Consider the following 27,641-nt stretch of genomic DNA (forward strand, 5'->3'; position numbering starts at 1 on the left):
AACGAATCTTGCTTGTGTGATCAAGAAAGCTCCAAGAAGGGTGCGTTATGCTCAGGACTTCCGGATCGGCCAACACAAATGTTTGGTTATTTCATTTTAGTCTTACATTTTGTACTTTCATTTATATATTTTGGACTGTAAGACGTGTTTCTGTGCCTCCGAAAATATTCCAGAAAGAAGACCATTAGTGGACGGGTGTCTTCCCATGCATAGGCTTTATACGTACTAACCCTGGAGAGTTAGGAACCAAGTAAATCTGCGAGTCTCCTGTGCTTGTGATTCTAATATCCGTTACGAGTTTTTAATAAAACAAACGAACGACAAGAGCGCTATTCACCCCGCTCTGGTCTGCCCACCAGCCCTACAATTGGTATCAGAGCAGACCTGCTCTCGATAGGACAAATCGCCACGGGAGCAAGAAGGCAAAGATGGAGGGGGAGAAAGTTATAATTTTAAACGTTCGTTGTAAAAATTACATATAATTTATTTTAAGTGCAGGGAGAGAGGGCACTACAAAAATCAGTGCCCTACTCGTAAGACTCAAACGACATCGCTGGTGGCAAAGGAGCTATCGATGTTAGAAGTCTGACAATACAAAAAAACACATCATGTGCTACAAGTGCAAAAACGCGGACACTACAAAAAGTAGAGCCCAGAGAAAGTGAAGAATGAGACAAAATTGAAATTAGGCGATGTGATTCCAGTATATTCGTTTATTTATGAAAGTAACTGGTGTTGAGGCTGGTGGGCGATAATCATAAGTTATTTATCCTATTGATTTGGATTAACCTCTTAGACACATAGGGAGCTTGCCTTGTGGGTCACAAGGAGCCCTAAGAAAGTATTAGATTGAGAGAAGGTCCAAATCAATAGAGCAAAATATATTTGAAAATTAGTTTTTATAAAATATTTGAAAAATACTTGGAAAATCCATTTTAAAAATATATTCAAAATTATCTTAAATTAGTCTTTTTGATTTGGGTCAAACCCTAAGACACATAGGGAGGTTATTTTGTGGTTAACAAAGAGTTCTAAGGACGTGTTAGGTAAAAGGATAATGAAAGGATAATGAATTTTTTTAAAACATCTATTTTAAAAATTCTTTGAAAAATATTTTTAAAAGCTCTTTTGAAATACATTGAAATTTTATTTTAAAACTTCTTTGTAAAACTATTTTGAAAATCCTTTTAAAATTGGTGTTGAAAAATCAATTAAAAATTATTTAAAATTATTTTTGTAATCTATTATGGTCTTTCAAGAAGTATATATGCTTAGTTGTGATCACAGGGAAAACTCTTATTGTTGGTGTAAAATAATAACTTTTTGATGTATGAAAAGGGGGAGAATGGTACCTAAGTTAATGATTTGGAATTCTTCCAAATTATTAAATCCTGATCGAGATTTAACATAAGAAATTATTATACATCAAAAAAAGGTAGATTGTTGGTGCAAGGAGCACTAGTTTGTCCTGAGGGTTTTGATATTTGACAATATACCTAGGTCTAATTAGTTTGACCAAGGGTTGATCCAAATAGAACCAAATATTTGAATATGAGTAAAGTCTAGTCAAGTCAGTTTGACCAGATGACTAGCATAGAAGTTCTAGTTGAGGCTGGGCAAAAGAGAAGTCCTAGTTGAGGCTAGGCAGGGAAAGTCATAATTGAAGGTTAAACAGAAAATGTCCTAGTTGGAGACTAGGCAGGAGAAGTCCTAGTTGGAGACTAGGCAAGGAAAGTCCTAGTTGGAGGTTGAGCAAGGAAGACCTGATGAATGAAGCTGGGCAAGAAGTCCTAGTGAGTGAAGCTGGACAATGAAGTCCTTACTGGAGGTTAGGCAAGGGAAAGTCCAAGCGGATCAAGGGTGACCTGATGTTTAGCAGGTGGGAAGTCTACCTATGGAAATGACTAGTTCTAACTAGAGGTTAAGTAAAGGAAAATCCAAGAAGGTCAAGTGTGATTGAATATTTGGCAAGTTGAAAGTCTATCTATAGAAGCGGTTAGTCCTAATTGAAAGTTAGACAAGGGTAAGCCTAGTAAATTAGACCTATAGGGTAAGGCTTAGGTAAGCCTAGTAAGTCAGATGGACTACAGGTAGGCTTAGATTGTTTGTTTGTTTGTATGCTAATCTTGCAGGAACTAAGAGCAAGAAGCAAGATTTAAGAATCATAAGAGGAGTAAACCGAAACAGCCGAACCAATCCCCGGGTCAACTTAGGTCAAAAATGAGTTAATTAGATTCAGTGCCTGAATGTTACTCCAAGTATCCGGATGGTCTAACCGCCCCAGATGGTCCAAGCGCTCATATCAAAAAGAATTGACCCCGATAAAGACTAAAGAGATCAAATTGAATTAAAGAGCCTAGAAGTGTCTATATAAGGAGCCTCAACATGGAGCACTAAGATATCTCTAATTTTCCATACTCTTCATCCTATGGTGCTGATGAACGTGAACGAATCCTGCTCATGCGATTGGAGAAGCTCCAGGAAGGGTGCATTGCACTCAGGACTTCTGAATCGACTAACACGAACGTTTGGTTATTTCATTTTAATCTTACATTTTGTACTTTTATTTATATATTTTAGACTGTAAGATGAATTTCTCTGCCTTCGAAAAAGTTCTGGAAATGAAACCATTAGTGGACGGGTGTCTTCCCGTGCATAGGCATTGGACGTACTAACCCTGAGGGTTAGGAACCAAGTAAATTCGTCAGTCCCTTATGCTTGTGATTCTAATATCCGCTGTAGTTTTTAATAGAATAAACGAACGACAAGAGCGCTATTCACTCCCCTTTAGCGTGTCCACCGATCCTACAGGTTGTGGGGCTACGTGGTTGACGGAGCTGTGGGGGGGGGGGGGTTAGCCATGTGGCTCGTTGCGATATCGTATTAGGGCTGCTACGTGGCTGTTGTAAGATAGGTCTCAGCAGAAATGCTTGCTGTTGAACACAGGTGCAACCGTGTTCGAATGCACGTGCAATCTTGCTTGGGAGATGAGGTGCACAAACAGGCGTATATTGAAATAATTTAATTGTTATATTTAAGACATTATGTAATGTGACTGATGATAATTTTGTAATGTTATTTTGTTATCTTTGGGTATACTGCATATTCTGAGCATTATCTCCTGTCTATTTACGATCTACTCTGTTGGTGGTATTTTTAATTTTGAATTTAGAATATTTTATTTAGTTTATGTTTAAGTGGTATTATGATTTAATTAAGTTTATGTATGTCTAAATGCATGTTTACTTTACACATTTATTAATATTGTAAATGTTTTCTCGTTAGGTTAAAATGTATATGAATAAAGCTTAGATGTATAATGATTAGAAAATAGATTTATTACTGAAGATTACTTCGATGGAGTTGAAGAGTTTATAGAATTTGCTAAGCATCATCTAGAGTGTATGAATGGTGACCAATTACAGTGTCCGTGTAATCATTGCAAATGTAGAAATATAACTTTCTGTGATGAGGATAATGTAAAAGTGTATCTAGGTAAAAATAAATTTATTCCAAATTATTACAACTGGTACTGTCATGTAAAACCTTATGTGTTTGAGCTAATTGGACATTCTTCAGCAATTAAGGCGCTTATTAAGACCTAAAAAAATCTAACCAATTGGACATTCTGATGCTTCGTCATATGGTTATATTACTCAATAGGAATTATCATTTGCTCAACATGAATCATCATTTAATGATAATAAATGCAGTCAATGATTTAGATACGATGAATGCATTTGATCATAGATATGTTGATGAAACATCAACACTTGAAATCCAGAAATTATATGACATGTTAAATGCTAGTGAAAGAGAAGTGGGAATGTATTCCTTCGGTCATTTTTAATTATCAGCTACTGCTAGACTACTGAACATCAAAGCAAAATATCATTTTTCTAAATGATGTTATGATGACATTTGTCTTCTGCCAAAAGTGGAATCCGCCGTCTTAGCAGCCCCACACGGTCGGCCCCACAATCATATGTGAGGAGGTAAATCAAGAAACTGCAGTTGATCACGATGCAGGATGGTATTGCCTAGCTTCTCTAGAATTCAAACCCTTGCTCTCTTCTGCAATTCTGCTGCGTCGTAACCAACTTAACTATGCCCCGAGGGCACTTGTCAATTGATATCAAAGTTGCTATAGCAATAAATTGAATCTAATATATTTATTTAGACAGGTTGATTCATCTTGTCTTAATTCTTCCCGTTTCTATAGCAATAACAAAATAAACATTTTCAACTACGAAACTGATTAAAACAGTTATGTGTAACGAGATGGAAGAAGAGTTTTTAACTAATTCTATGATCATCTATATTGAACGGGAGTTAATTAAAAAAATTGATAATGATAGAATAATTAATGAGTTTGACTCAAAGAAAAATTAAAAAGCACAATTTTAATAATATTTTTACTTTATACTTTTGAATGTATTGAAGATTAAATATTTTTATTTCATATTTTTTAAAAATTAATATTCACATACTTTTTTATTTTATTTATATTTTTAAATTAATTAATTTATTATATCAATTTAGTTGCCAATCAATCTCAGATAGTTTTGAATCTAGCTGTACGTTTGAATAGAGCAGTTGTATAAGACAACGCCTGGTTCGATTACACAATTAATAAACATATATAAAAAAATGATAAATCTCAGTCAATCTTATGGACTCAATCGCTGGAGGTGGCTGGCCGGTCCCACAGAAATTTTTCACCGACCACCAGGGTAAATCGGAAAGCACATACGGCGGTCAATCCAGATACCCAGCATCCTTTGATTGCGTTCCCTATTTGGAGGAAAATTCCTACAAATACACCGTAGCTGGGGATCGAACCGTGAATCCCTGAGTTTGGATGTCCTACCGTTGCACCATTGCCCCAGGAACTAATAAACATATATAGTTCTATAGTGGAGGAGGTTAACTATTAGCATATTCAAATTTATCTAGTACATGAACTAAAAGAGAGGGTCGTGCACCTCTAGAAATAAGTTGGATTTGTAAGAAAAAAATAATTATAGACCAACTTTGTCAAAATTTTTATTAAACCGTTAATTATTATCAATTGATAATGAGTTTGGTATCCATTAAAGAAATCCCATGAACTAGTAGTAAAAAAAATTGAAAGAATTTTGAAAATGATTTTTTAAAAAGTTATTTATTTATCTTTTGTAAAATTTGAACCTTAACTCGTTTTAATTTAAAAAAAGAGTTGTCTTGCCTTTTGCCCTTTTTTTAGAATATTGGAAAAATAAGACACGTTACTGCTGCGCAGGCACTGCAAGTGCTTTAATTAACTCCAACTCCACTCATTTATATTACGCATGACTCATTTCACACTTAACTCCATCAAATTAATCGATCTCATCGAATAATATAAACAAATTGAATTTAAATTTTATGTATATTAAGATGAATTCAGATGGATTGATCCACTTAAACTCATAATCCACATAGAGCACTCCATAGTGGACTTGAATTGGCTCGCGAGTTAAATTTTTTTTTAAATTTAAAATTAAAATAAAAAAATTAAATGGATTGTTGGATTTATCCATTTAAATCGTAATTTAAAATTAAAAATTTTAATTTAATCCGTTTAAATTATAATTCAAATTTAAAAATTTTAAATTGACTCGTTTAAACTATAATCTAAATTTAAAATTTTTAATAATTTTTTTATAGGTCCATGAATTGGCCCGCAACTTATCTTGGATTAGATTGAAAATTTTTCAATCTGTCAAATTGATAAGTCAATCCATCCTATCTTATTATATATTAGATTTTTTGACAAGTTTATTCCAAACGAGGAACGCAATCAAAGGATGTTGGGCATCTGGATTGGCCACCATATGCGCTTCCCGATTTATTCTGGTGGTCAGTGGAAAATTTTCGTGGAACCGGATCAGTCACCCTCAGAGATTGAGTACATGAGATTTATTGAGATTTATCATTAGATTTTTGACAAGTTAATCCGTCCCATAAATTGATGTGTCTGACCATTCTAATTATTGCCACTCTCATTTACTATTTGTAGGGTCACCATCCATGTGTTTTTTCCGGGTTCCTCTCTCAGTCTCCCTCATAAAACGCCACTCTTGTCTTAGTCTATTTTCACGGGGGGACCTCTAATTGTCTAAGATACCAAAATTCTCTTACTTACTCTGTACCTTCTTGTAATTGGTTACTACTGCGACTGAACTCATTTTTGTGCAAGGGTGTGCTCAGTTTTTGAGAATTATCGAAAGATGCACCATTTGCATTTTTTTAAAAATAGAAATATCCTTCCCCTTCTATTTCAATTTTAAATTAAATAAAAAATTTATTTTTAATATTTAAATCGAACCGGATCAAAATAAAAATTTAATTATTTCATCTTTCATTCAAAGACATTTATAATACTAAAGCGCTCAATTTTTTTTAAAAAAAATACGTAATTAAACTCACTATGATTCCGCAAATTTATCCATATTTTTATTTTTAATTTTAGATTTAAAAAAATTAACAAATAACAAATAGAAGAAGCTTAATAAAAATCTTTTTAAATACATTTTTATTTCTTATTATAATATATAATTATAAGAATAAGAAAAAGTGAAATGCAATTAATAAAAGAAAATAAATAATAAATAAAATGAAATAAAAACTTAGTTACTGTATCATAAAAATTATTAACGATGTTAAAATTTTAAAGTTTATATTAAATTAATATTATTTATTTCGAATAGCCTCCTTAATTTATTTATATATTTTTAGTTTTTTAGTTTTTAAAATCTATGAATCAGTTTGAATCAAAAGTCATGGCTCTAAATAGTTTAATTATATTTTAAATTTATGTCATTATACTCAAAGGGCGGTTAATTGAGGGTTATTTTTGATAATCTTGATTATCCATCTCAGGTTATCAATAAAAACCTCATTTGGTTTAGGTTATAGATAATTCTCGAGTAATCGTTGATTCTTGTCGCATCATGAAACATTAGCAATTAGAAAATTAAGTCTAGAATTGTATTACCTTCGATGTTTTTAGATTTTTGTCTATTCCGAAGTTATCTGCGTCGTTCATGCCCCTTTGCGCGGACAACGAGCATTGGGCTGGCAATGAGCTGCGGGGCAGTGGGCGATGAGTGGAGCCGCACAAGAACACTGATAGCCTTCATATGGAAGACTCATTGGAGTCGGAGGTGACAACGGCGTTTAGCGGGTGGGGGGCGACAAGCAATGGCAAGAGATAATTTCTCTCGAGTAGAGTGGATGAGGACGCGTTCTCGGTGAGGGGAATAGTAGGCATCGGTATAACCTAGGATTTCAATGAAAATTTAAAATCAAGACCAAATAGTTTATCAAAATTGTTTCCTTCATGTTTATTTTGGTTCTAGACTAACTTGTAATGCAGGAAAGGAGGAGTTGAAACTTTGTATTTTGGGCACCCTTATCTAGATCTAGATGATCAGATGGTCCAGACATCCGAAAGGGATCCAGGTGATCAGACGTCAGTCGAACGGGCCAGCGAAGCGGATGAGGTGATAGAGTCCCAATAGTCAGGACACCTCAGCCTCCAGGCGCCTGGAGAGCTTCCAAGTGCCCAGATCTAGATAAGGTATTGTAAAGTCAAAGTTGATCTCGCAACCTCCACGTTAGCATCTAGGTGCCCGAAAGGGATACAGGCGCTTGGAAGATACCGAGTCAGCGTTGGAAGCGGATTAGCGGGATGACATAGAGGCGCCCGAAAGAACTTCTAGGCATTCGGATCAAGCTTTATAAGCAGCTGCGAGGAGGAACCCTAATATCAAATTACTACGCTACTACGACAACTTCTTGAGAGCAAACATCTGATTTAGTATGCCATCGTAACGTCGAGGAGTTGCACTGACAACTACAATATTAATACTCTCAGTCGGTAACTATTACTTTGTTGATTTTTGTACTTAAGAGTTTAGGATGGTATAAGTTTATCGATTTTAACACGTTTTGTAAAGCGACAAACTCCTTCTCGTAGTGAATTGCCTGTCAAAAATGATCACGGATCGTGAGCCTTAGAGTAGCAGCCTGTGGTTGTGAAACAAGTAAAAATAAAAGTGTTCTTATTTCTTCTTTCTGTTGCACTTTCTAGTTTTTACACATTTCCACACTCTGATTTATGCATGAATTGATTAAGAGTAAAAAAATGATAAAACGCTATTCACCCCCTTTTAGCAGTACTCTAACTCGATCCTACAAAGTCAATTTCAATCCAAAATTTATCCAATAGATTTTTTCACTCTCTTGAGTTTTACTATATTAAAAAACTCTTAATTTATGACTCTTATCAATTTAAAAAAAATTATTTAAAAATCTAATTATTTTACTTTTAGCACAGTGTCATATCTAGACACTTTTGATTTACTCTAGAACAACATCAATATTTTTCTAACACTCTCTTAATCTTGTCCAGACTCAAATGACAAGATTTTAGAAGTATTTATGCTATTAATGAGTTTGGACTCAAACTCATTGATGAACTTTAATAAGTCAAATTTTGTCTAAATCTAGTTTAATAGATTCTTTCTATGCTCTTGAGTCTCACCATTCCCTAAAACTCTAAACTCATGCCCTCTATTGATTTAGAGAAATTATTTTAAAAAGGATAAAAATCAAGATGATGCCCCATTTTCAATTAAAATCATATGAACACTCAATTTTCAATTAAAGTCAAATGAGCATCCCATCTAACATGAACTACTTGAATTACCTTTACTGTTACTCTTTTGTAACAGCTACATGCTAGCTTTTACATGCTCGATCATAATTAGATTTTTCATTTAAAATATTATGAGTGTCACAGAATTTCTATTATTTGTTTTACTCATTAAAATATTATTTTAATCAAATTACCACTCAAAAAAATAAAATTAAAATGATATATAGTTACTACTGTAGAAGTTAGCAACTAACTTATATATGTGGTAGAAGCTAGTAACTAAGTTTCAACTAACTTTTGTATGTTGTAGAAGTTGCATGCTATCTTTTACATAATCGATCATGATTAAATAATATTCATTTAAAATATAGTGAGTGTTATGAAATCCACATTGTTTGTTTTGCTTATTGAAATAGTATGTTAACTAGGTCATCACTTAGAGAAGCAAAATCAAAATGATATAAAGTTACTGTTGTAGAAGCTAGTTGTTCGCTTTTACATAGTTGAATAATCATATAATATAAGAGTATTTTGGATAGTTCATGTTAAATGGAGTGCCCATTTGACTTAAATTGAAATGGGATGCCCATTTGAAGAAAATGCAAATGATGAGTACCCTTTTGATTTTTGGTCTTCAAAAAAATGTAGTCTTCTTTTATTTTTGATCCATATTAATGAGTTTTAATTAAAACTTATTAATAACTTAAATACTTTTTAAATCCTGACATTTTAGTATGAACAAGATCAAGAGAGTATAAGAGAATTATTGATGTTGTTTTATTATAAATAAAAATATCTATGTCTAGATATGATACTCTATCAAAAGTAAAGAAGATTTAATTTTTTAAATAATTTTTCTAAATTAATAAGGACAATGAATCAAGAGTTTTAGTGAAATTCAAGAAAGTGAAAGAAATCTGTTGGATAAACTTTGAATTTAAATTGACTTATCTAGGTTAAAATTTTGAAACTTTAACACGCCATGATTAGAAGAGTGTTATTTTAGAGTAAATCCAAAATGTTTTGGTTACCGTGTTAAATGTAAAGAAGATTAAAATTTTAAAATATTTTTTTATAAAATTGATAGAGGTTATGAATCAAATTTTTTTTGACATGATAAGACTCGTGAGAATAAAAAGAATATATTGGATAAGATTTGGATTAAATTGAACTTATCTAGGTTTATGATGAATTTTGAATAAAAGGAATATATTGGATAAGATTTGGATTAAATTGAACTTATCTAGATTTATGATGAATTTTGATTAAAATTTATTAATGATTTAAATATTTTAAAATTTTAATATAGACAAAATGAGAAGAAAAGTATAAGAAAATTATTAGTGCCATCCCAAATAAATAAGAGAGGTCTTGATCTAAATATTTTCCTAGAGACGTCTAAAATCTAAATATGATCGGTGTAAAAAGTAAAAAAATTGAATTATTTATTTTTTTAAAAAAATTAATAGAGATCAGAGTTTTTTTTTACGATGAAAAAAATATATAAAAAATTATTGAATAAAAGTTGGATCGAAACTCATTAATGAGTTGTGCGCAACTTAAATGATTTTTCAAATCTCAAATTAGACGCGTCATTATTATTGTTAGCTTTTAGTGAGAGGAGGAGCTACCACTGCAAAGTGCAACCCCCTTTTCGGCGTTTCATCGCCTTGCTTTTTGATATCGATTCCTCTCCGTCGCCGCTCTCGTCGTCCGATTCTGGTTCTCCTCTTCTTTCCTTGGTGCGATCTCTGGTCCTTTGTTAGGGTTTCCAGTGCCCTCCGACGCTGGTTCCTATCCAGCGTGAGCTCGAGCTTAGAGAGTGAGTGAGGATCGAGGGAGAAGTGAGCAACGAATCCTCGGCGGAATTGTTTCATTGAAAGTACAAAAGCTCCGGCTTCTTCGTATAAAATATCTAGACTGGATAAATGTGAGAGGATCTCGTTCGAACTGGATCCGTTCAGCTACCGGAGTAAGAGAATTCTTTTGTGGTGAGAATCTCGGTGTTTTGGGTTTTCGGGGTTTCTTGATTCTAGTGGAAAACTGAGCTTTTAGATCTTGTAGGGGTTTGAAAGTTGTGCTTTGGTTTCGTAATGAACTAATATAATTGTTGTAGTATTTAAATTGCAGCTATCTAACTCACTGATCCTGAATTTAGGGTAAGATTGTTGATTTTACATTTTCGTTATAGATACTGATTTCACTGATTTTTTCTTGTTGCCGATTTTTAACCTTACTTTAAATCTTTGCATCATACATTATATTAGTTTTTGTGAGCTCTTTTGTGAAATTCCTTAATTTGAGTGTTATTCTTCCCATCTTTGGCGTTCATGTAAATATTTTCAATATTGGATTCAGGTTTGTCTGTTACTGTAAGTCATTTGGATAAATTTTTTTTACTGTTGCTTAAGGAACAAGCATCCTCTTCTCTAGTTAACTAATTTGATGGAGGTGAACTCTGCAAAAGAAAGAAGATTATTATTTATCTTCTACTCCATTCTCTCCAACCCTACTAATTTGCTGGAGGTGAGTGCTGTAAAAGAAAGAAGATTATTATTAATCTTCTACTCCATTCTCTCCAACCCTACTAATTTGATGGAGGTGAATGCTGTGAAAGAAAGAAGATTATTATTAATCTTCTACTCCATTCGCTCCAATCCTACTACCTGATTCTATGTGATCGCTACTGGATTTGTCTCCAATTGTTTCCTGATCAACCTCATATTTTTTTGATGATTTGCTGTAATACAATACCATCCCTATATTATCCATTTATGTTAATTACTAATCATATAATTATGTTATCATCTATATAAAAGAAGAATGATATATCATCATCATAACATATCAAATACAATAGTTATTTACTGACTCTCATCAAATTTTTAATCAAGAGATTGACATCGAGAGGAGGTCATCAACACCAGCTCCCTTCCCTTTTGACACCATTACAACCTCCCACTTAGGCTTCTTCAACATTCGCTTTCGTGCCCTCTTCCATCACAAAACCACTGGTTGCTAGCATTGAGCCCGAGGCTATCCTTGCCATGCATGATCTTGTATCCCTTATCATCACTCGTGCCATGCATGGTCCTGTATCCTGTTTCCCTTGCAGTTGGCATTGCCACGTTGGAGACTCCCTAGGTCACTACAATCTGCATCACCATCATTGCTCTTTGTTAAATTAAAGCATTAGTCTATATCCACTGCATGCATCATCTGAAAATTCCTTTTGTTATCCTGTCATCCTATCATATGTGCCGATCATCTGTGAACCATACAGATCATTTGATCAACATTGGTGATAATTCAGGGTCCATGGACATGTCATAGATATCTCGTCATCCCTAAGCTTGTAGATCATTCTAGGCCAAGTGTGCTATTTGATCTAGGTTCAGTAATTTGAAAACATTTAGTGTCTAACGGTCATCATCCATGCTCGATGCAAACTGAAGATACGGCAGTGTTAAAGATGGGATATTATTCTTAATGTCCTACTTGATTCACTTTGATCCTCATACGTGATTAGCTATGATAATCCTACTTGATTTGTTCTGATTCCTTTTGGATTCATCTCCACATTGTGGGTTGCACAGTTGGGTCGGGTTGTCCTGGGAGTATCATTCTACCTAGGCTGTTGTGGTCACTAACACATATTTCATTGGAGCAGGTAAGCTTTTCCTAAAGTTTCTCTTTCATTTTCTTGTAATTTCTCTTTTAGTTTGTTTTGATATTAAAGCTATCTTCCCATACTGTCTGTTTGGCACAACTTACCAATGAATCTAGAATCCAATTCATGTGTCTGTATGCCTGAAATGGCTAAAGAACAGTGTCCTTGTCAACCTGGACGCAGCTTTTTCAAATGCAATTCTTGTTTTTCTTACTTGGTTATAAGTTTCCAGTATTGAAATTTCATTTTTTGTTTAAATGGGGCATAGACTTATTATTGTAGTAGTTGATGTTGTTGATTCTATTTAAAGTTAGTATTGATCTCCGAGTAAACTTCTCTTGCCAGCCTCCTTCAACTAGAAGCCCATTTCTTCTGAATTCTACCAATTAGATTGAGGCTTTTATTTGAGGCAAGCCAACCACCTGCTAATGACTTGGAATTTTCTGCTATAGTGGCTTCTATTTTGTAATCCTCAAGCAAACGAGGAATTTCAATCAAAATGCCTACGTTGTGGGGGAAATTTTCATCTAAAGATGCAAAAAAGAAGACCGTGAAAGAAAATTTCATTGATACATTGCATCGTTTTATAAGTCCAGCTGAGCATAAAGAAGGCTCAAGAAGGATTAAACAGCATAGCAGCCATGCAATTTCAGAGAAAAACTGCAGATCCAGTTCAAAATCACAATCTACATCACCCTCTTCACAAGTGTCTCGTTGTCAAAGTTTTGCTGGTAGGCCAAATGCCCTACCACTTCCTCTTCCAGATATAAAGTCAGGCATTACTCGCACACCCTCTGAAGTTCATAATCCAAGACCAATCTTGGAAAAACGTGGAAAACCACCATTGTGTTTGCCACTTCCAAAGCCTCATCGCATTCCAAAAGGACTTGATGATTTTGATGGAGAATTGGCTACTGCTTCAGCTTCTAGTAATTGCTCGATTGATAGCGATGATCGATGCGATTCTCAACTTCAAAGTCCTGTAGGCAATGACCTTGAAAATTCCAACAAAACTATTGTAGTTAATCATTTCAGGTGTGGTATTACATCTGCATTTTGATTTTCAATTTTAGCTAATGTTATTTCAACTTCTATGCAACCTAATGTTGCTTATCTTTTTGAAGTTTGCTGCAAAAGGATCAGTTTTCTGCAAGGAAAAAGTGCCCAAGAGAGATCACTAAGCCAACAAATTTTATATTTGGAAACCAAACATCTTCACCCATGTGGGGTGTTCCAAATAGTTGTCGGTCTAATTTGCAAATTTCTCATAACAGTGCTATAGGAAGTGCCCCAGATAGTTCTATGTCAAGTCCTTCAAGAAGTCCTATGAGGGTTTTATGCCCTGATCTGGTTCCAATATCATCATATTTACCAACAAAGACTGTTAATGATGTAACATTCAATGGATCTGGCCAGTGCTCAAGCCCAGGCTCAGGGCAGACATCTGGGCATAATTCTGTGGGTGTAGATATGCTGGGGCAGTTTTGGCAACATAGTAGAGGTAGTCCAGAATGTTCTCCCATACCTAGCCCAAGAATGACAAGTCCCGGTCCGAGTTCTAGGATACATAGTGGAACTGTCTCTCCACTTCATCCACGGGCAGGAGGAACTGCACCAGAATCACCTACAGGTCGAAATGATGATGGAAAGAAACAACGTCATAGACTGCCTCTCCCACCAATAAATGTTTCTCGCAATTCTCCTTTCTCTCCAAGTAATTCAGCTGTTACTACGCCAATAGCTCGTAGTCCTGGAAAAACAGAAAATCCTACAAGTCCAGGATCACGGTGGAAGAAGGGAAAATTGATTGGTTGTGGTACATTTGGACATGTTTATGCTGGTTTTAACAGGTAATATCCTTCTATTAACTAAGGTATAAGTTTTGACTTCTTGTACCTTATTAAAATTCTTCTGATTAGACCTGCCATCATCCATGATTAAGCTTGTAAAAAAGTTCTTTAATACGATACTTGCTGATGGATGATTATTTGGTTGACATTTTTTATATTTGAGCTATATTATTATTGAATTTGGATTGAAGTTAAACTGTTTACTTGCATACAGGTACCATTAATCAGTCATTATTAAGGAACTTCAAAGTTAGATCTTAGTTTGAAATACAACATATTTTCTCAGCCGAGGTCAAGTTTTAGACTACATTAGCAACATTTTTGGCAATAACTTTTAGCGAACAATTTGGTTTGAGATCATAGACATCTAGTATTCAATAGGCTCAGAGATCTATGTGAGAAGCTAATTCCTCTATTGTCAATTACAGATTAGCGTACTTCTGTCCTAGATAAACGTTGAGAGATGAGCATCATTTACTGCCCCTTTTAGTCTATTTCTTCCCATGTCTATTAAATAAACACTTCCACATGCATTCACAATCTGATGCTCATATAATTGTCCTTGCAAATCTATTGGTAACCCCATATCAGAGGATGTAATGGAATTGAATATGGAAGGAGCGTAGCCATTACCTTCTTAAAGCAAGTCTATCCTAATCAAGTAGTCTATTTGAGTCAAAGGGGAGTACTACTACTAGGGTCAGGGATATGGGTTAAGGTCAGACAACCTTGAAACTGAGGGAAACCTTTATATTTGTGTTTGGTGATCATTCATGAATATCAACCACTAGTTTGATGAAGGATAACTTTGCATGTAAGTTTGAACTTGTAGAGCCAATGGAAACACCTTGGAATTATTTCATGGTAAAAAATAGTTTCATTTTGTAAATCCTCATAATTTCTCAAACATCCTAAAATTTTTGTTGGTTTTCTATCTTTACCTTGTATACGAATTTTACTGATTCCTCAGACTTCTATGGGCATGTTTTACTTTCCATGTTTTTTATTTTTTATGTCACTGTTTATAGTGAGAGTGGTGAAATGTGCGCAATGAAGGAGGTTACCCTCTTCATGGATGATGCCAAGTCAAAGGAAAGCGCAAAACACTTAGGGCAGGTGAACACCTTTTTTATATTAAAATTCCCATCCTCCCAGTGTGTCTATTATTCTTTCATTTTCAACCATCTCTTTTGTGTCGTTTTCTTTTGACAGGAAATATCTCTTCTGAGTCGGTTGCAGCATCCAAATATAGTGCAGTATTATGGTAGTGAGATGGTATTGCTTGCTTTCTTAAATACACAATGGGATTCTATTACTTAGTTGATTACTGATGATTGCTTGTAGTGATAAATTTTCTAGTTGATTACTGATGATTGCTTGTAGTGATAAATTTTCTTGGTACATCATTACAAGACATTATCTCCATTGTGGTAGTTTCCCATCATTTCTTGTTTGTTTTGCATTTTACATTCTCCTAAGGCTCTTTATAAGCTTGACCGGGAGACTTAGTAAAAAAGCCTATTGTATAAACATTGATCAAATATCAGCCTAGTAGGTCTGTCCCTCTACGGCCATTTAGAACTGGTACAAATGATGAGAAGTTAATAAGGATTCATGTCGTAGAGTCATTAGGTTATTATAATTATTGTCAAACTTTATGAAGAATAAGAAGAACAGAAGCAAAAAAAAAAAAAAAAAATCAACCAAACTATCAGCCAATTCATTGAAGAGTATAGAAAGTTTGGGTAGTTAAAGAAACTACCTCCCAATTCTAGTAACTATCAACTGCTAAGAAAAATCGACATTAGACTACTGTAGTATTAAATGATATAAACCCTTAAATTTATGCATCATTGTTGTCATAATTTTGCCACTCCTCCTTGGCAACGATGCTGCACATTACAAGTCTTTCTTTCAAGTATCCAAACCTTGCCTTCTGCAAGCCTTTGGTGAATATATCAACAAGATTTTCCTCAGAAATATTTTCTTCAACACAATCTCACCATCTTTCTCTTCAAGTCTCATAATATGATACTTAAGCATGATTTTCTTTGTCCTTGTGTGAAAGATAGGATTCTTAGCTAAAACAATAGCAATTTCATGGTCACAAAAGAGCTAAATAGCTTCTGATTGTTCTTATCTCAGATTAGCTAGCAATTTCTTGAACCAAATAGCATGATCAGTAGCGGTAGTTGCAACATTATTCAGCCTATTTTGTAGAATAAGCAAGTATATTCAACATATTTAGTAGAATAAGCAAGTATATTCAACATATTTAGTAGAATAAGCAAGAATTTCCTGCTTCTGTGTAGTAATTTTATGCGAAAAATAAAAAATAAACGCAGTGAAAAAATCGATCCCTCCAGAGATTCATGTGAATACAGTATACATGTTTGTTATCTAGTTATCACCTTTGTTACGTGAACGTAACAATCTCGGTAGCAACTTTGATTCGGCAAATCTCAGCACGATTAGAATGGCCGAGCCTTTTCGGTATCCACATGAACACGTCTTTCGTTCATCCCACGAATTTAGCTTTCGGAGAAGAACCACCTTCGTTGTGCTAGCAACTTAGATGGTTCGGCTAAGAGAAGAAAAGGAGACTATAAAGAATGATCATCCACGAAAATGCATCAAAAATATCTTTTGTACTCATCTAATGAATACAAAAGGTCATCCAATGAATATAAAAGGTCATCCAATGAATACAAAAAGTTTTTACCTTTTGCTCTCTTTTTCATTAATGCTCCATTAATCTTTATTAATGGGCATTAATCCTTTTAGTGGTTGAGTCTAATCCAATGAGTCTAATTCGGGTAAGATTTAATTCAATAATCCAATAGTTGAATTTATTTGAGTTTAACTCGGATTAGACTTAACCCTATAATCATAGGGTCCATCATATTTTAGTCAAACTAAAATAAATTCATCTCAAAATCAACATGTTCTTTGTGTGTGACCCAATAAGTTTTCATAACGTTGGCAATGTATCTAAAATAATATTTTAGATACATAAGCAATGAGTGACATCTAGCAATGCATTATTGCTATTCAAGTGATGAGAATATCGAGATTCGACCTAACCTTTCTGTATCTATTATCTTGTATAATTTGGTCCATCTATTCTTGATATCTAGATTGATTCATGAGGCATAGACCGTGTCATTCCCTTATCAATCTTTGTATTTCTTGATATCCAAGTAGACTCACTTAACCAAATAAGTTCAATATCTCATATTGACTTATTTGAACATGACCATGCATTTTAGTAGTTCTACTTAATCAAGGGGCCCATAGATATCATTTCCGTCATATAGAAGGGATAGATTCCATCTACATCATTTATATCCCTCCGCATAACTAATTGCATACCCAGTGATTGACTTTATAGTCCACTTTGTTACAAGTGACATTTGTCGATACTAAATTACACAACTCCTTATGTTGGGAATCATAGTGACTTCAGATCTAAAGACTATTTATATTAATAGTCACTATGAGAATGTTTACGACACTCATATAATGATCCATAAAACATTCTCATGGCAGGTCAATTAAACTTTATTTTTTATTAATAAAATATGATACAAAAGTTCTCTTGTCAATCATTTCATAATTGACTCTAAGGGCTAACACTGACATTTTGAACTCCAACAAATAGTTCCAAAATTCAAAATAAAGCAATAACTTGATGTATTCATCAAGTCGTCTTCTGAACTAGCATAGTTAGTGTCTGTGAAACCTGTTAGTTTCACATTCTCTTTCCTTGGGTATATCACTCCTAAACCAACAGTCTCTCTCAAATACCTCAAATTTCTTTTCATTTCTGAAATGTGACTGTTGGAACACACATAAATGTTGACATCAAATTAACAAATTATAGAATATCTGATCTATTGTCAAATAGACATAATAAACTACCTACCATACTTTTGTAAACACAAAAATCAATCAAACTAGTCTCATCATCAAGTTTAAATTTCTTACATGATGAAATAGGTGTGGAGACTGCCCTGCAATTTTACAAAAAAAAATCTCTCAAGAAGATCAGCAGTATGCATCTTTTGTCAGATAAAAATTTCCTATCTGGATTGATGTTACTCCATTCCCATCAAATAAGACATGATTCCAAGATCAGTCATGCCAAACAAATTTCGTCATTTCAGCTTTATACTGGTTCAAGTAGTCTCGTTATTACCTATTACTAAAATACCATCTGCATAAGGGGTAACAATAACAACCCACCCTCATTTCTTCTTCAAATAGAGAATTGCTTCACTAATGCTCGTTTTCAAATCTCAAACTAAGCAAGTGATTACAAATCTTGTTGCCCCATGCTCTAGTTGTCTGGTTTAGACCATATAAAACTTTCTTCAAAAGATAAAACTTTGCTTTCTGCACCTTCTTTGTCAATGCCATCTGGTTACTCAACATAAATTTCTTCATTCAGATCACCATTAAGAAAGATTTAACATCCATCTCATATACCGACCATGCTTTGTGTGCTGTAAGTGTCAAAATCAGCCTGATTGTGTTTGATCTAGTCACAGATGCAAATGTTTCTGTATATTCAATTCCTTGCATTTGAGAGTAACCTTTAGCAACAAGTTTGGATTTATATTTGTTAATGGTGCATCTGAGTTGATTTTGACTCTAAAGCCCAATTTAATAACAATAACATTTTTTGTTTCAGGCCTTTCAACCCATAACAAAGTACTATTTTTTCTCAATCATTCTAAGCTCCTCCATTGCTGCCTGGCACTCTTCAGAACCTACAACATTAAAATAACTTGGAGGGCTTTGTAGAAAGATTACACCTTTCACAAATATCTGTCAATGATCTAGTACCTCTAATTGGAACATGATCAACATTGTCATGTATATTTTCTTCCCCCGAAGCAGGTTCAACAGGTTCAAAATCAGAATCATCTACCAAGACTGCTACTTAATCACAAACTACAACTTGAGATTTTTCCTAATCCCAAACTCACCTTCATTAAATCTTACACTCCTGGCTACATCAATTTTCTTAGTATGCAAATTAAAAATCCTCTATCCTTTTAAATGGTGAGCATAGCTTATAAAAGTACCAAATTCTGATATGTGATCTAGCTTGTCCCTCTTAGCCTCAGGGACAAACATAACATATACTGTTAAATACCTTCAAATGATCAATGGATGGCTTCAATCCTTTCCAAACCTCAAAAGGGGTCTTGTCATCATCTAATGTTGCAGCAAGGGACCTACTTTGCAAGTAGACAATTACTGCTTCTGCTCAGAACTTGTTTGATATTTTTTTCTCAAACAAAAAGCATCTAGACATTTTCAAAATAGTTCTGTTCTTTCTTTCACAACACCATTCTGTAGTGGTGTGTAAGGCATGACTGATTGATGATGATACCAGATTGCTTTAAGAACCGTTGAAACTTGCAAGAAGTAGACTCAGCATTATCATCAAATTTTAATATCTTTATCTTCATGCCACTTTCATTTTCTACCTGTGCTTTGAATTTGACAAAGTTATCTAATACATCTGGCTTATTTTTCATGAAATAAACCCAACAAAATCTTGTACAGACAATAATGAAAATCCAAAAATACTTGCTGCCATTTAAAGGATTCAATTTCATAGGAGTACAAATAACAGTATGCACCAATTGTAATTTTCTAGTAGCTCTTTGAGCTTGACCAATAGGAAAAGACTTCTGCCTTTCCTTCCAAATTAACAAATATCACAAACAATTTCATCTTGACTAGTCAAAGGCATGTCAATCACCATACTTTTGTTGTGCATTTGATGCAAGGACATGAAACTAGAATGACCTAGTCTTCTACCCAATCTCATTGGTTGATGCTTATGAAGTGCCGAAGGTATGCCTCGCGTAAGATATTTGCCCGATTGTCCATTTGTCTGGTGGTGCATACTTGTAGAGAAACTCAATTTTGATCTAAGGAGCTTTATATTTCAGTTCAAAATGTGTTGTAAAGTGAGAGTCTTGACTGTGCAATTCTTTGTTGTTGGGTTGAAAGTTTCATACTTTGAAAACCTATCTAACAGGACAATAATACTCCCGCACCCATCTGATGGAGGAAGCCCAATTATGAAGTCTATTGAGACGCTTTGTCAAGGGTGATTGAGAATGGGCAGTGGTTGGAGAAGTCCCCTTGGTGCATATGGTTCTCCTTTATCTTGTTGGCACACAAGACATGCCTTTACAAAAGACTCCACATCTTCCTATTGATGTGGCCAACAGTAGTGCTTTTCCAAGAGTGAGAGTGTGCCTCGCACACATGGAGTGGTGACAACCTTTGAGTATTTCTTGTCGCAATCCCGCATGAGTGGGCATGTGTATGTGACTACTGCCTTTGGCTAGGATGGTTGTAGCTTGAGGGTCATGACTCATTTCCTGGTTGATGCGATCCACTAGAGTTCCTTGAGCATGTGATATAACAACAAGTTCAACCTTCTACATAGTGCATTTGCTACTAAGTTAACCTGTCCTGGTGGGTTGTACTGGATATCATAATTAAATTCGACAAGGAAATACTGCCATCTTGCTTGCTTGGGTGATAATTTCTTTTGAGTTTGAAATAGCTCATGGCTACATTATCCGATGATCACAAATTTTGACCCACATAAATAATGCCTTCAAAGATGCAAACAATGGACTACAACTGTCATATCCTTCTTTTGGTTTCATTTAGCTTTCGACTCTCAAAAGCTATAGGATGCCCCTCTTGAATGAGTACTCTGCCAATGGGTTAGTGCGATGCATCGGTTTGCACTTTAAATGGTTTGGCATAAACTAGTAGTGTGAGGACTAAATTCCTTTGTCATAGCATTCTTTAAGTTTTTGAAGGCTTATCCCCATCCCAAACTTTGCCCTTCTTTAATAAGTCAGGTAAAGGAGTAGTAATATGAGAATAATTTTTTATAAAGTGTCGATAGAAGTTAGTTAGCCCCAAGAAAGACCACAACTTAGTGATTTTTTGGGCTCTTATTGTCAGATGGCTCGCACTTTGCTTTCATTCTTGCAAATGCAACCTTGCCCATTATTATGCCCCCAAAATGATACCTATAATTGTGTGAATGCACACTTTTCCTTCACATATAGTCCATTGACTAAAATACCTTTAGGACTAGAGTCAGATGATGTACATGTTCTTTGAGCGTGCGACTATATTTAACAATATCATCGAGGTATACAACTACAAACTTGTCTAAGAAAGGTTGGAGTACCTTGTTCATAAGTGTGCAGAAAGTTGTGAGGGCATTGGTGAGGCTAAAGGGCATCACTAAGAATTTGAAAGAACCATAGCAGGTACTACATGCTGTTTTCACAATGTACTCCTCAATTATCCACACTTGCAATATCCTGACCTCAAGTCCAGTTCTGAGAAGTAAGTTCCAGTGCTAAGTTGATTAAACAAGTTTGCAATGAGTGGGATAGGGTATTTGTTCTTGACTTTTAACTTGTTAAGAGTCTCTAGTCTATGAAGTGATCCATCAGATTTCCTTTGGAGTAATGCTGATGTTCCGTAGGATGCCTTGGATGCTTGGATGAAGCTTCCATCCAACAATTCTTTCAATTGCCTTCGCATTTCTTTAAGTTTTGGGGGGTGACATTCGATATGGAGCTTGGGTTAGTGGCTTAGCTTTTGGAATGACTTCAATGGTGTGTTCCACTTCATGCTTTGAGGGTAGTTTCTTGGGTAATTCTAGAAGCATGATGTCCTTAAATTCTTCTGCACTGCACACCTCTTGGGGAATGAGGTATTGCTTGGTCCATTTCATGAGTTTTGAGTGTAGCCACAAAGGTAACATCACTCTTCTGCAATCCCTTTGTAAGTTGCATGCTAACTTTATAGCAGGGCCAACCTCTCACTTGATTGGCACTACACATTGATGTTTTGGGTCGAGCAGTCTAAGAAGGAAACTCCAATAACCATTTCATAATCGTGCATAAGACTAAGTCTCCTTACCTTGACACCACACAATGATTGTGACTTGTTTTGAATTAATCGTTTGCAAGCATCCCCTCTTTGTGTGGTTTTAGGCTTAATTTGTCTGCTACATCCTTGGGGAGGAATATCTCAGATGGCCCAGTGTCAACTAAGGTAATGAGTCTATGTCCTAATACTTCAGCTTCCACAAATATCATTCCTTTGTGTTGGTCAAAGGCTTCAATTTTTATGACACTCAATTGGCAGAGAGCCCCCAATTGTAATGTCTTATTCCCATGCGCTTCTTCTTTTTAAATGATGGTTGAAAGTTTACATCGTTTTGGGCACTCCCTTGCCCAATGTGGTCCCTCACAAGGGAAGCACTTAATGCTTTGTTTGCCAATTTTTTTTAAGAAAGATTGCCCTTGAAGTGTGACTTTTTGGAACTATCCTCATTAGATATTTGATTCTATCCTAGATTGGTTGTTGAATTTTAAGAAGTCGACTTTCTTGAACTTGATGAGTGATTTGGTGGCGACAATGGTTTGAGAAAGAGTTTTCACTCTCCTATGTTGCAACTCTATTTTAGCCCACCCCTTCAGCTTGTCCATGAAGGCGAATAAGGCATCTTTGCCACTCATTTCAGGCTCTTTAATCAGTGGCTCTTGAAACTCTTGGCAGTGCATACTTCCCCCTTATGGTGAGGCGATGTAACTTTGTCATGCCTCATCCTCGGCATACTCTGGGTAGAACTATTGTTTCGGACCTTCGTCACAAAGTCCCTCTAAGTATTGATGTTGGTGCCCCCATGCCTTACATCATCGCACCGTTGCCTCTACCATGTCATTGCAACACTTATATACATTATTGTTGTGCGTACCTTAGTGGGGTCATCCAACCACCATGTGCTTGAAGTATTTCTCAATGCCACAAAGGAAGTTATCAATGTCTTTGACAACTCACTTCCTGACATAGACCATCGGCTTTGGCATGTCCACCCTTGTGTTTGGGCAATGGTCTCTCCTTGTTCCATGTTAGCCCGACATGTTCTAAGCTCACCCTTGAGTTCACTCACTTGAAACCACAATGCTTCAATCATGGCTTCTAAAGCATAGTCTCACTTAAGCAACTTATTTAGAGTAGCACTAAGAGCCCCTTGTAGTTTCCCACGTATTTCCTCCTGAATTGCCTTGGGGTCAAGCTGCTTCTCCTAGAAGTCACCAAAGCCCAACTCCAACTTAGCTAGATGGGCATTAGAGACAGTGATAATGCCTCGTGACTTGTCCTTGCAGTTCTTTGATTGCTAGGAGTTGTCTTCCTTGCAATTCTTTGATTTTCTTTGATTGCTAGGAGTTGTCTTCCTTGCAATTCTTTGATTGCTCAGTGACTCTTGACATGACGATAACTTGGCTATGATACCACTTGTCATGTGCTGAGTTCTTAGATACTAGCATTGTGTGTCACTTAGATGCTCTTCTTGTATGCTACTAAATAAGCCTAACTCAAACAAACAAAGAACTTAGAAAACTTTGGGAAGGAAAGGTATTAGGTGATGTACAAATAAAGAGGGCTAACCTGATTATACTATTTAATCTAAGTATGAACAACTAGATTTAAAGAATCCTACAGTAGAGATTAAGTCTCTAGAACATTTTTGAAGGATTTTTAATGGAGAATCCTAGAAACTCTCATATTGCACTTATTTAGAGTATTCTACAAGATTAGAGAAGAATTTTTGGGTATTTTAGAAAATTCTAGAATAATAGAGATGCAGCTTGGAACACTATGGAACCTCTTGGAGATCATAGACCGTGACACGGGGCTGTGCCAAGCATGGCCTGTAGGTCAAGCCCCCGCTTCCCAACCTGATCTGAGCTCTCGATTAACTTGTTTTGTTCGATTTATTGGCACCGACTAATACCGTGATGGGGCAGGCGATGCCACATGTGGCTTGGCTTGTTGATACTACTAGTTTAGTCGATAGATATAAATGATTTCTAATCTGACCATTAACAACCAAATGTTTGCTAAACATATCTTTCAGTGAGATATCAATTTTCGTTGCTTTCAGTGATACCTGAACTTTATGGTTGAACATGCAGACATATTGACTCTGCAAATTTCTTTTAAATTTTAAAGAATAGTGAATAAGACTATGCTTGCATGCCTAAAAATATCTAAACTACTTTCACTTTGGAGGACAATTGATTTGACACAAATGTCTCTGTCCTGAAGATACCTAGAAAGTCTTACCCCAAGAAGCTACACAATACTTGTATATTATTTATTTTTTTAGGAAGCTTTATAAACCCCTAGATCTACTTTGAATTGCTTGCTAAAGATACAGTTTAGGAGTTTGGTAGTCACCATGGACCTGATGATATTTATATCTTATCTCTTGGTTTGTAGTTCATTGGGAAAGGCAAATTAATATATCTACATAGGTTATATTCACATGTAGATGAAGGTAACCTACTTTTACACTATTGACGAAGAAATATACTATGGCTCACTGTTGAGCTCAATAGTATTAGGGTGTAAATAGTATTTGACCTGAAGATATAACTATCTTCGAGTATAGTATTTTGTGTTTCTCTCCACTATTCCTAATAAGCAATAATATATTTCTTTGTCATATATCTGTGGTTTGATTCTTATATATATATATTCTTCAAACAGATTGATGACAAACTTTACATTTACCTCGAATATGTTTCTGGCGGTTCAATACATAAACTCCTTCAGGATTATGGCCAATTTGGTGAGCCAGCAATTCGGAGCTATACTCAGCAAATTCTTTCTGGACTAGCATATTTACATGCTAAAAATACTGTTCATAGGTATTACAAGGCATTATTTCTTTTGAGTGATCCGACTCTTAGGAAATGATGTGTAAACCTGGATTTCTTTCTGCAGGGACATTAAAGGTGCAAATATATTGGTAGATCCAAATGGCCGTGTTAAGCTGGCAGATTTTGGAATGGCAAAACATGTATGCTTTTATCTCTATTAAAATAAAGCAAACACTTTCTGGGCATTTTTATCGTTGTACCCTGATCATACTGTGACTAGTCTTTCTAATGCAATATGGGCTACAGAATCTGTATTCGGGAGAAAAGTTTTCCTATCTCAATATTCTTGCATGGTTTTCTTGTGAAATTAAATATATCATACTTCTTTTTTACTGAAAATTTCTAGGTTTTTTAGCTACAAGTTGTTCCTTTAGGGTGGTATTTTGGCAATTTACTCACTAGTGCCACTTAGTTTTATCCAAATGATTTGTGAGACTAAATTTTGAATACTATATTAGAATAAAATATTGAGTGGGTGAGTGGAGAGAAACATCTTCGAAGATTAAGGTTCTAGGAATAGTATATGTTTATTCATATTACGTGACTAATCATTCCAACACAATATGTGCTTGAAAATCAGTTTGTTTGAAATGTTGTTATGCTCATCCCACACATCTTTCATGTTCTTTTATAGTGAAACTGTATACACACTGTTTATGTTAACAGTTCATAATTTATATAATGTGATTTGGAAAATCTATTTGGACAAAATGTTATCATGCTTATCTCACATATCTTGCATGTTTTTTTAATGAAACTAACTGTGTACACTTTCTTTATGTTCACAATTTCTGTGCTGTTTTAGCTCTTTGAGTTGTTCCTGTAGGCTTTTTTATTCCCTATTGATGCCACTTAGTTGCATTCATATGATTTACCAGACTAAATATTAGAATAGTACTTCTGAGGCAATTTACTGAGCAGGTCAGTGGAAGGTAATCTTCTAAAGATTAAGCTTATGGGTATTATGTGTGATTCATATGTATCAATCTTTCTCAGGTTTGGAATTTATTGTACATGCTATGGAAATTGAAATTATTTAATGGTCCTCCATGCTAGTTCACCTAGTTGAATTTGTTTCGTACATCCCATGCCCTATGAAAATAGTTTTATAGTATGTCAGTCGACACAGGTGAAAATTTTCATTTTGCTCGCCAACTAATATATGAGAATGTGTGATATCCCCTGTCAACATTGTGTCACTATGAGAAGCACACCGCCGAAACCACTAGGATTATAATACCCTTCTTCCTTTATGAGCCATGCACCGACAACACTGCTTCTCTGCCTTCCTCCTTCGCAAGTGGCGAGATGCTAGAGGCTACGAGAAGCACTCTGTCAAAGCAAACTAGGGTTTAAGATCTTTTGGTACATCTCTTCCTCTGTAAATGATGCCCCAATAACATTACGTCTGTGTTCCTTTTTCGTGAGCACGAAGACATCGTGAGGATTTCGTTGAAGAAAATTGAGTTCTGATGCGTTTCTTCTTCTTCCTCTTATTCTACCTCACCCGCCTCACCTGCCTCCTCTACCTCGTACTCCTCTTCCTCCTTCACCTCCTTTTTGGAGTTATTAATACATAATTGAAACAGAATGATATTGTTCCAAAATAGTATTGCGGTCTCTTGTGAAATTTGAATCTGATTGAAATTTTAAACCTTAGAATAATGTGAATGTATTGATTCTCCTCAAATTTTAGGAGAATTACATGACGACTTAAAATGATGACAAAAAAAAATTACAGTCATAAGTGTAATCGGCGAGTCAAGAGAATGCACGCCACCAAATAAAGAATCTTAGTGGTGAAATAGGAAAGTACAGGAGAAAGTGATAGAAAATGAATAATCTATAAGTTATTGTGTATTTGTAAGAATAAATAAAACATAAAAAGTATATAATAGTCAAGAAAGAAGTAAAAAAATAGTGAGCAAAGACAAGAATAAAACTTTCGAACGCTTGTATCGACAACTTGACATAAAAGAAGGGGAAAGAGATACTTATAAAATAACTGAAGTGAGAGAAAAGAAAAGAATGAATATCACCTAAATAAGATGCATTAAAGATGAATCAAATAGGGTATTGGTGGAAGATGAGGAAATAAAAGAGTGATGTAAAGTATATTTTTCATCAACTTTTTACTGAAGGCTTAGGTGACTAATTTTGTTTCCAAAATTTAAGTAGGTTAAAGGAGTACATAAATTTAAATTTCTATTGGAGAATTTAAATTTCAAAAGTAGAATTGATATTTATGGGATGCAAAATGTAAAAAACAGTTGTATTGGATATTCTAACAAAGATATGGAAGTAACATATTGAATGACTTACGAAGTTATTTAACATGATATTAAAATGAAGGAAATGCTTGATTAGTGAAAGATAAGTACTCTAGTTCCTTGTATTAAAACTAAGGAGATGTATAAATTTGTGTGAATTATAGTGACATTAAGCTAATGATGCATGTTATGAAATTTTAGGAAAGAATGATAATTAAAGATTAGGAATGGAGATCAAGGTGATCAAAAATCAATTTGTATTCATGCCTTAAAGGTCGACGATAGAAGTTATACATCTTCGATAACTGACTGAAGAGTATCAGGAAAAGAAACAAAATTTACACATGATATTTGTAAAATAATACTATAGAT

The 27,641-nt window shown here is 34.8% G+C and overlaps 2 protein-coding genes across 2 annotated transcripts in view; both read left to right on the forward strand.

Annotated features, from left to right (window-relative positions):
- The window catches only part of LOC141847517 (transcription initiation factor IIB-like), a 26,143-nt gene extending 15,634 nt beyond the window's left edge, over nt 1-10,509 (forward strand). The window contains exon 9 of the mRNA XM_074735575.1: nt 10,450-10,509. Within this exon, the coding sequence (XP_074591676.1) occupies nt 10,450-10,509 (60 nt within the window). The remainder of the gene's footprint in view (nt 1-10,449) is intronic.
- The window catches only part of LOC141847518 (mitogen-activated protein kinase kinase kinase YODA-like), a 22,317-nt gene continuing 4,982 nt past the window's right edge, over nt 10,307-27,641 (forward strand). Inside the window, exons 1-7 of the mRNA XM_074735576.1 lie at nt 10,307-10,674; nt 12,699-13,388; nt 13,478-14,203; nt 15,232-15,319; nt 15,416-15,478; nt 24,827-24,987; nt 25,064-25,139. Coding sequence (XP_074591677.1) covers nt 12,853-13,388; nt 13,478-14,203; nt 15,232-15,319; nt 15,416-15,478; nt 24,827-24,987; nt 25,064-25,139 — 1,650 coding nt within the window. The 5' untranslated portion in view covers nt 10,307-10,674; nt 12,699-12,852. The remainder of the gene's footprint in view (nt 10,675-12,698; nt 13,389-13,477; nt 14,204-15,231; nt 15,320-15,415; nt 15,479-24,826; nt 24,988-25,063; nt 25,140-27,641) is intronic.

The sequence above is a fragment of the Curcuma longa genome, chromosome 16 (assembly GCF_044706935.1).
Source record: "Curcuma longa cultivar G26 ecotype Majalengka, Jawa Barat chromosome 16, ITB_CL_G26_1.1, whole genome shotgun sequence".
Lineage (NCBI taxonomy): Eukaryota > Viridiplantae > Streptophyta > Magnoliopsida > Zingiberales > Zingiberaceae > Curcuma > Curcuma longa.